Source organism: Anomaloglossus baeobatrachus, unplaced genomic scaffold (assembly GCF_048569485.1).
Source record: "Anomaloglossus baeobatrachus isolate aAnoBae1 unplaced genomic scaffold, aAnoBae1.hap1 Scaffold_3101, whole genome shotgun sequence".
Lineage (NCBI taxonomy): Eukaryota > Metazoa > Chordata > Amphibia > Anura > Aromobatidae > Anomaloglossus > Anomaloglossus baeobatrachus.
This window is the reverse complement of record NW_027442514.1, coordinates 1-10,087: the sequence shown is the minus strand read 5'-3', so window position 1 is coordinate 10,087 and position 10,087 is coordinate 1. Positions and strand designations below refer to the sequence as shown.

At 34.9% G+C, this 10,087-nt stretch overlaps 1 protein-coding gene across 1 annotated transcript; it reads left to right on the top strand.

The window, feature by feature from the left end:
- Positions 1 to 6,278: 6,278 nt before the first annotated feature.
- On the top strand, positions 6,279 to 8,364 carry LOC142268808 (uncharacterized; the record flags this gene model as incomplete). The annotated part of the gene is made up of 2 exons (XM_075332368.1): positions 6,279 to 6,903; positions 8,180 to 8,364. Coding segments are annotated over 2 exons (810 nt in total), but the record flags the coding sequence as incomplete, so codon positions are not given.
- Between the last annotated feature and the right edge of the window lie 1,723 nt (positions 8,365 to 10,087).

Below are 10,087 nucleotides of genomic sequence, written 5' to 3'. Positions count from 1 at the left end.
TGTCATATGGAGCTATATTCAACTAAACACCCTATATGGACTAAACAGCTGGTATATAATACACGATGGAGGGGGCTACTGGCGCTCCTCCTCCACATTGCCTGCTGTGAAAGACTCGAGGCTGCAAAGATGAAGACACGCTAAGAGATGACATCCCCTGCATTGCCGTTCAGGAACCAAAGAAAGATGGGTAAAGACTTCCCATTGATCATTATGGACTAAATGAACTCTTTGCGTAGGCTATCAAAGTATATTATTTTTCCTTTCTGTAACTGAACCCTGGCAACCATTTTTAAATAGATAAAATACATTTATTTTTACATTTTTGAGGTCTTTTCATTCATGCGCCTTTACGTATTTGAAGAAAAATATATTTAAGAGTATATTTTTAACATTTGGCGAGTCAGCTATTCGTGATTTTTTTACATTTTTTTGTTGTTCCTTCACTTTGCATAAGGGGGGTCAAGTATCTCCTGCAAAGGATCAGGAATCGACAATTTATAAAAATCACGCAGAACCTAGGAAATACGTATAAGTCAAGTTGCATGAATGTTTTTTTTTTTGTTTAAATGAACTTTAAAGACTTTGTAAAGCCACAGAAGTTAACTTTTGACGTATTTTTGAGCAAGAAAGATAAAGTCAGTCCATAAGAAGTATTGGACGTGTTGAATAAGGTGAATCAAGTCTTAGAGGATCATCCATCAGATCATCTGATCATTTCAGGTAAGAAAATGGATTTTATCTCTTCATATGTTAAGCAAAGTAAACTTCAGTTCACTTATTCAGATATTTCTAATGTAGAAGAGATTTGGTTACGCTTTTATGAGGAGTGTGAACTTGAGAATTCACGTATAGAATGTGCAAGGTCTTTTAATAGAGAGAAACAGAAAATCAGAAATGTCTGTCATTTAGTCTATGATTTTCACAAGTTAATCGTAGAAAAGTGTAAAAATGGTGGAAATAGACAACCTGAATTGTCAGGAGAGTCAGTGACAGAGAAATCCAAAGACTGCTTAGACCCTGGAATGTCAGCCAGTGATATTGTGAATTCTGACTGTAATGTTGGCTGTAATTTTGCAAATCAGAATTTTGATAATGGCGGCAGACATGTGCTACGTAATCAAGGTGATTTTCAGGACACTGGGAAAGAAGCAGGAAATGACGTAGAGAAGCCAGAAGGGGGAGGAGCCAGAGTGGGACACGTGCAGAAAAGACACGTGGAGAGAGAAAATGGCGACGATCAGTTTCTAAAAATGGAACAGGCTAAGTTAGGGATTAAACTTAGAAAAAATTTAATGGACATATGCAAATTAATTCCCGCATATAATCCTAAAATACATGTTTGCAGAAATTCAGAGATATTTGAAAGTTCCATTGAGAAGTTAAATTTAACCAATAGTGAGACGAATCAGTTATTCCGTATGTGGATACCTCAGCATTTCTTTAGACAATTGGCATTAAACAAGTCTTCTGACAATGAGACATTTGATTGTTCAAATGATAATGATATCATAAGGCTGAAAAATCTCATCTTCTGTACAAGGAATGAATCTGATCCAAACTATGAGATGTTGAAGGAATTACAAATTGAGCAGAATGAGAGTACGTTCTCATTTATGTCCATTTTTGAACGTTTGTATAGGGCGGTTATTCCAAATGTCAGATTGGATGGAATGATACGTTTATTCATCAAGAAATTTAATTTCCTTGATAATGCAGCCTGTGCGGTGGCAGTAAATAAAAAGTCCCTATTCGAATGTACGACATTTATTGATTTTGTTAGAAAAAGTCAATTAAAACAGAAATTAATTAATTCTGAAAAACCGACACGAAACAGGGAGCGTTTTTGTGAAAAACCAACAGTGTCTCCCAGATCCAGATATTTCTGTGATAGGGTGTATGAAATTCGAAGGAAGATGCATACGTGTTACAAACCATACAATCCATCCCAATTTCTATCGTCTAAAAATCTTTTTTCACAGGAAAAACCCTTGTCTCCAGTGAAGGGATCGGTCACTGGGATTGAGGATCCCAGACAAATGATGAGTAATAGCTTTGAAAGACAGAAACAGGTGTTTTGTGGAGATCCTCTCCCTGGGTCAGGATTTGATAGACAGCGGCAGTTGGGTGGTCTTTCAGAGAGAGACATTCTCTCTCACTTAAGAGAAAACATTGAATTACATAAGTTCAGAGATTCCTATAAGTTCAATGTGAATCTAATAAATCGAATCTTTGAAGAAAAAATTAGGTATGGTCTTCAGTTAAATAAAGTGGATTTCTGGGTAAATTAATTATTGTTTGATAAGTATGTTTATTCATATACAGTGAATCAATGTGTATATATATACATATATATATATATATATATACATAAAATTAAAGGTAGTGATAGTAAATCAAGGTCATATTTTCATTTAGTAAAATGATAGTTAAATGTTATAAATTAATAATTTGATCTCTGTATATGAATAATAATATTTAAAATAAAATAATAAGAGAAAGTAACGGATTTTAAGTGTTTCATTTTTATCATAAATATGATAATAATTTTATTCTTTTATTTCCCTCAGAATTTATCAGTGAAACAGATTGATGAAGTATTAACTTTTTATTTTTACATATGTTCTTGTCCTCAATCAGGTAACATATATTTTCTTGTGTAAGGTTAATTCGCGAAAGCATGATTGATAATTATTATTTTCTCAGGTACCAATGGTCAGAGAAGTATACTTGAACGTTTTTTTTTATGAATATATATATATCTCCTTTAGAGTTATTAGAAATGTAATCTGAGCTTTGGAAGTGTAGTAAAACTGCTTGCTGTTTTGGAATGGTGTTCCTTGCACGTAACCAGAGCATGTGACTTGGTACTAAAGCTAAAAATAAATGTTTGTTCCATGGTCATATGTACAGTGTGTAATACATTGGAATTTGTTTTTTTCGAGAAGTACTTCAAATTAGTAACATAATTTTTGAAATGCGCATAGAAAAAAAAAAAAAAAAAAGGATATGTGTTTGTCAGTTTCTATGTAGAAGTGTATGTTGGAAAAAAACATGACAGTCTTGTGTGCATAGATGTGTCTTTGAATGATTGATTGTTGAGCAGCTGCTAAAGTCAGAGTACTTGGATCCAGAGTGAGAGAAAAAAAAAAAGGGGAATTTTTATTTTAACTTCGAGGTTATAATATGTATGTATAATATTAGATAATAAGTTATAGTACATAAGTATAAATGAAGGAATTTATACCGGATATATATATATCTTATTCTTAGACATTTCTTTAGTATAGAGATATTAGGATTTTTTATTAAGGGTTTATTCTGAAGAGTTACATTCTAGAATAAGGTTATAACGGATTTTCTTATATCTTTTGTGTTAGTCACTTCTTTTATTGGTACATAGATTGAAAATCATTTTTATTTTCAAATATGGAAGTGATATTTATAATATGGTCTTGAAGATATACCACACAAATTTTAATTTAATTTAATCTGAACATAGTAATTTTTATAATATCATATTTCATGATATTGAAAGGGAGAGGTTTGGTCTCAATCACACACATTTATATTTGATAAATATATGTGTTTACAGGATACTTTAATAATTAATATTTCAAGTACAAAGGAAGAATTGGGAATAAAAAAATATATTTGAAGTATATCATAATGCATTTATATACTAAGAGAAGTGTATTATTTGCAAGGTTACATGACTTAATTATTTTTTATAGGATACTGATAGGCATGGTAATCCTATAAGATACTGGTAACATTAAGGTTATGTATTATTTTTATTTCAATGTATTATTTTTTATTTCAATTTTTTATTTTTATTCCAATTTTCATTTTTTCTTTTATTCCTATTTTTTATATTAATTATTATTTAATATTCACATTTTTAATCAAAATCTCAAATTATACAATTTTTATTTTTTCTTCAGATTTTAAATATCTCAATTGAGAAGACACTTCAATATTTAGTTCAGTAATATCTAATATAAGAATATTACTTTATTAAATATGAATCATATTAAAAGGGAAAAGTTCCATTTTTTGGAAGAAAAAATATTTCCTTCATCAATAGATATACAATTGTTTATTTCCTAGTAACACATTATTTTTATATTAGTATGTTAACACAATAAGGATGAAATATTACTTATGGTTACACATTTCTTTATAGTAGGTTATTTAATAAATAATAGGCAAATCAAATAAATTAAATTAGAGTAATAAAGATGGAAGATCGACGTACATCTAGGTTTACCTTCCTATATTTACAAATAATATATATTATATTTTTAATCAATAATAATTTATAATGGGTATTATTGTGTTTTGATGGTATCATCCAGTCATTTCTAAAAGGTTATTTGCTTTGATTTATAATTTACAAATGATCTAACTAAAAGCCACATTGTTGCCTTTCATATTTATAATATGATACATGTTATAGGTACACATTATATTATTTCATACTTTATATTATATTTTGGTTACATTCAACACATTGCCACCTATGGGTTTGGAAGGGTAATACACCAATGATAAAAAAGGTCATTACAAGAGAATACTATTGTCTATACCATTATGCAATATTTTATCATTCTGAGTATCAATTATATTAATACTTTTACGATAATAATAATGACATGGTATTATAGTATTAGAGTTATGATACGCTGTGACATTTATTAGTGATAGTTATTGCCATATTTGGTATTTAGATTAGGGAGTGAAATCTTCAATCAAGATTACAGAAGATAAAAAGACTTTATATTTTTCCTAAAGTTAAAAGGGATTCTGCAAAAAGGTCCAAAAGGTAACGTCTCAAATAAGACTGTAAAACATACAATACACTTACCGTGCTTGCACCTCAGAAACGCAATATCTTTTGGTTCAAGGATGGACAATGACACGTGGTCTGTGCATTAAGACCTCACTACAGTGACTAAGAAGAGCAATGACGTGTTAAAGTTAACCCCTGTCGTGCTGACCAAGAACGTCTTAACATCTGTTATTCGACAACAGGCAGCATGGAGGATAAAAGGTGACTAATGTAAATTGCACTGCACAGACATCAAAGACTTTTGCTATTCTTCTACATTCATGAACTGTGGTTTATCAACATTGGCTATGGACTTTGTAATAAAGAATAAAGTTTATGGACTTGATCTAACGATGATAAACGCAATACGGGACTGTATTAAATTGGTAACCATTCATTTTTATCAAAGGATTTATTTCTAAGAGACTGTGTATATGCCGGATTACATCGGCGATAAGAAGACATCAACTCAGAGGACATCATATGGTGACCGGATTTGGTTTTTGCATTTCTTTTTAGGTCTAGCGAAGTATAGTTTTATACATTTTTATATGATCAGTCACAGCCTGTCATAACATGAATCCACATTATTATATTATTGAACTTACATGAATAATGCAAATTAATTATTCTTCATCATTATTACTGATATTAATCCGTTATTGCCAAATAAGGAAAGAAGATTTGTTATTTTAATGATGTATTAATTAATTTTCGGGGTTGCTCCACCCACTTCAAGGGGGAATTGTAAAATGATTAAAATTAATACATCTAGTTATCAAATATTTTATAGTAGGACATATAAGTTCATAGTTCTGTTTATGTTGGAGGGCATAGGTTATTAATTAAGTTTTTATAAGGGATAAGTATTAAAATATCTATATTGAGTATACTTGAGTACTGGCATGGAAGGATATTTATATATTCTTCCCGAAGCTTCTCGAAGCTTCTCGAAGCTTATGTCATATGGAGCTATATTCAACTAAACACCCTATATGGACTAAACAGCTGGTATATAATACACGATGGAGGGGGCTACTGGCGCTCCTCCTCCACATTGCCTGCTGTGAAAGACTCGAGGCTGCAAAGATGAAGACACGCTAAGAGATGACATCCCCTGCATTGCCGTTCAGGAACCAAAGAAAGATGGGTAAAGACTTCCCATTGATCATTATGGACTAAATGAACTCTTTGCGTAGGCTATCAAAGTATATTATTTTTCCTTTCTGTAACTGAACCCTGGCAACCATTTTTAAATAGATAAAATACATTTATTTTTACATTTTTGAGGTCTTTTCATTCATGCGCCTTTACGTATTTGAAGAAAAATATATTTAAGAGTATATTTTTTAACAATCACGCATCATACATTATACATTACATCATACATTATACATTACATTATACATTACATCAACGCATCATACATTTTACATTACATCACGCATCATACATTATACATTACATCATACATTATACATTACATCATACATTATACATTACATCACGCATCATACATTATACATTACATCACGCATCATACATTATACATTACATCACGCATCATACATTATACATTACATCATACATTATACATTACATCACGCATCATACATTATACATTACATCACGCATCATACATTATACATTACATCACGCATCATATATTATACATTACATTATACATCATACATTATACATTACATCACGCATCATACATTATACATTACATCACGCATCATATATTATACATTACATTATACATCATACATTATACATTACATCACGCATCATACATTATACATTACATCACGCATCATACATTATACATTACATCACGCATCATACATTATACATTACATTATACATTACATCAACGCATCATACATTTTACATTACATCACGCATCATACATTATACATTACATCACACATTATACATTACATTATACATTACATCAACGCATCATACATTTTACATTACATCACGCATCATACATTATACATTACATCATACATTATACATTACATTATACATTACATCAACGCATCATACATTTTACATTACATCACGCATCATACATTATACATTACATCATACATTATACATTACATCATACATTATACATTACATCACGCATCATACATTATACATTACATCACGCATCATACATTATACATTACATCACGCATCATACATTATACATTACATCACGCATCATACATTATACATTACATCATACATCATACATTATACATTACATCACGCATCATACATTATACATTACATCACGCATCATACATTATACATTACATCACGCATCATACATTATACATTACATCATACATCATACATTATACATTACATCACGCATCATACATTATACATTACATCATACATTATACATTATACATTACATCACGCATCATACATTATACATTACATCACACATCATACATTATACATTACATCATACATTATACATTATACATTACATCACGCATCATACATTATACATTACATCACACATCATACATTATACATTACATCACACATCATACATTGCCACTCATACCTATTAGTCATCCCATCACTATCCACTTCACACGGCACATGACATCAGCACTGAGCGCCATTGAGTAAGGTAAGGATTGTGTCATGGCCGTCGGACGTCCTGAGCCCTTCCTAACGTGATCTGGCTGAATGATGTCCTCATCACAGTAAAGGGGCCAATCCTGCTGCGCGGCATTACACTATATTCTGGGGCCGGCTTACACATGTAATGTCTACGGCCCATCATTCAGCTCTGAGACATCCGCTGCAGTCACTCATCTCTGCACCATCATCTTCAGACTAAAAAAATATCAAGGAAACTTGAGACACTTGAAAAACGTGCCCTAATTATACGGCCTGTCCTAGAAGGTTTGGACGGTTGGCGCCCAGATGATATCCCTGTGGGTTATTTACTGACTGCTCATAATTTAATGACTGGGGATTTACTGACTGCTTAATGTGCTCACTGCTGATCATTTACTGACTGATTGTTTGCTGACGTGCGGCCATCTCCATCTCCACACACGGATATTCTCCGTTGCGGTTGTGGGTGATTGGTGGAGATCACATTATGGCCTCCACCTTCTAATCAGTTAATTGGTTTATTAAATGAAAGAACAACACAGAATTGTTTGCAGTTCAGAGACATAATGCTGAGTAAACCGAGGCGAGCAGCGTCCCGGGAAGAGCAGTGCCGTTATCGCAACTGGACATGGATTCTTCTCACTGTTTGCTCATCATCTCCAGTCAGAGAGGACTCAGCATCCAGGTAATGACATTTCTGAAATTGCTCAGATTCAGGTAAACACAAGAGTAAATGGAAGAGGATTAGAGAAGATGGGGACACTGCCAGCAGAATCACAATCAACCACGCGACCAAGATCCAAGAGAAAGAGCAACTGAGCCAGAGGCCAAAGCTCAGGGGAAAAGACAACTGTGCCAGAGACCAAGCTTCAGGTGAAGAGACAACTGTGATTAAGGTGAGAAGACAACCAACTCAGAGACCAAGCTTCAGGTGAAGAGACAACTGTGATTAAGGTGAGAAGACAACCGACTCAGAGACCAAGATTCACATGAGAAGACAACTGTGCCAAAGACCAAGATTCAGATAAGAAGACAACTGTCCCCCCCCCCCCCCCCCCCCCCCCCCCCCCCCCCCCCCCCCCCCCCCCCCCCCCCCCCCCCCCCCCCCCCCCCCCCCCCCCCCCCCCCCCCCCCCCCCCCCCCCCCCCCCCCCCCCCCCCCCCCCCCCAGAGACCAAGATTCAGGTGAGAAGACAACTGTGCCAGAGACCAAGATTCAGGTGAGAAGACAACTGTGCCAAAGACCAAGATTCAGGTGAGAAGACAACTGTGCCAGAGACCAAGATTCAGGTGAGAAGACAACTGTGCCAGATACCAAGATTCTGATAAGAAGACAACTGTGCCAGAGACCAAGATTCAGATAAGAAGACAACTGTGCTAGAGACCAAAATTCAGGTGAAGAGACAACTGTGCCAGAGACCAAGATTCAGATAAGAAGACAACTGTGCCAGAGACCAAGATTCAGATAAGAAGACAACTGTGCCAGAGACCAAGATTCAGATAAGAAGACAACTGTGCCAGAGACCAAGATTCAGGTGAAGAGACAACTGTGCCAGAGACCAAGATTCAGATAAGAAGACAACTGTGCCAGAGACCAAGATTCAGATAAGAAGACAACTGTGCCAGATACCAAGATTCAGGTGAAGAGACAACTGTGCCAGATACCAAGATTCAGATAAGAAGACAACTGTGCCAGAGACCAAGATTCAGGTGAGAAGACAACTGTGCCAGATACCAAGATTCAGGTGAGAAGACAACTGTGCCAGAGACCAAGATTCAGGTGAAGAGACAACTGTGCCAGAGACCAAGATTCAGATGAGAAGACAACTGTGCCAGAGACCAAGATTCAGATGAGGAGACAACTGTGCCAGAGACCAAGATTCAGATGAGAAGACAACTGTGCCAGAGACCAAGATTCAGGTGAAGAGACAACTGTGCCAGAGACCAAGATTCAGATGAGAAGACAACTGTGCCAGAGACCAAGATTCAGGTGAAGAGACAACTGTGCCAGATACCAAGATTCAGATAAGAAGACAACTGTGCCAGAGACCAAGATTCAGATAAGAAGACAACTGTGCCAGATACCAAGATTCAGATAAGAAGACAACTGTGCCAGATACCAAGATTCAGATAAGAAGACAACTGTGCCAGATACCAAGATTCAGGTGAAGAGACAACTGTGCCAGATACCAAGATTCAGATAAGAAGACAACTGTGCCAGAGACCAAGATTCAGATAAGAAGACAACTGTGCCAGATACCAAGATTCAGGTGAAGAGACAACTGTGCCAGAGACCAAGATTCAGATAAGAAGACAACTGTGCTAGAGAGCAAGATTCAGATAAGAAGACAACTGTGCTAGAGAGCAAGATTCAGATAAGAAGACAACTGTGCCAGAGACCAAGATTCAGATAAGAAGACAACTGTGCCAGATACCAAGATTCAGATAAGAAGACAACTGTGCCAGATACCAAGATTCAGGTGAAGAGACAACTGTGCCAGATACCAAGATTCAGGTGAAGAGACAACTGTGCCAGATACCAAGATTCAGATAAGAAGACAACTGTGCCAGAGACCAAGATTCAGGTGAAGAGACAACTGTGCCAGAGACCAAGATTCAG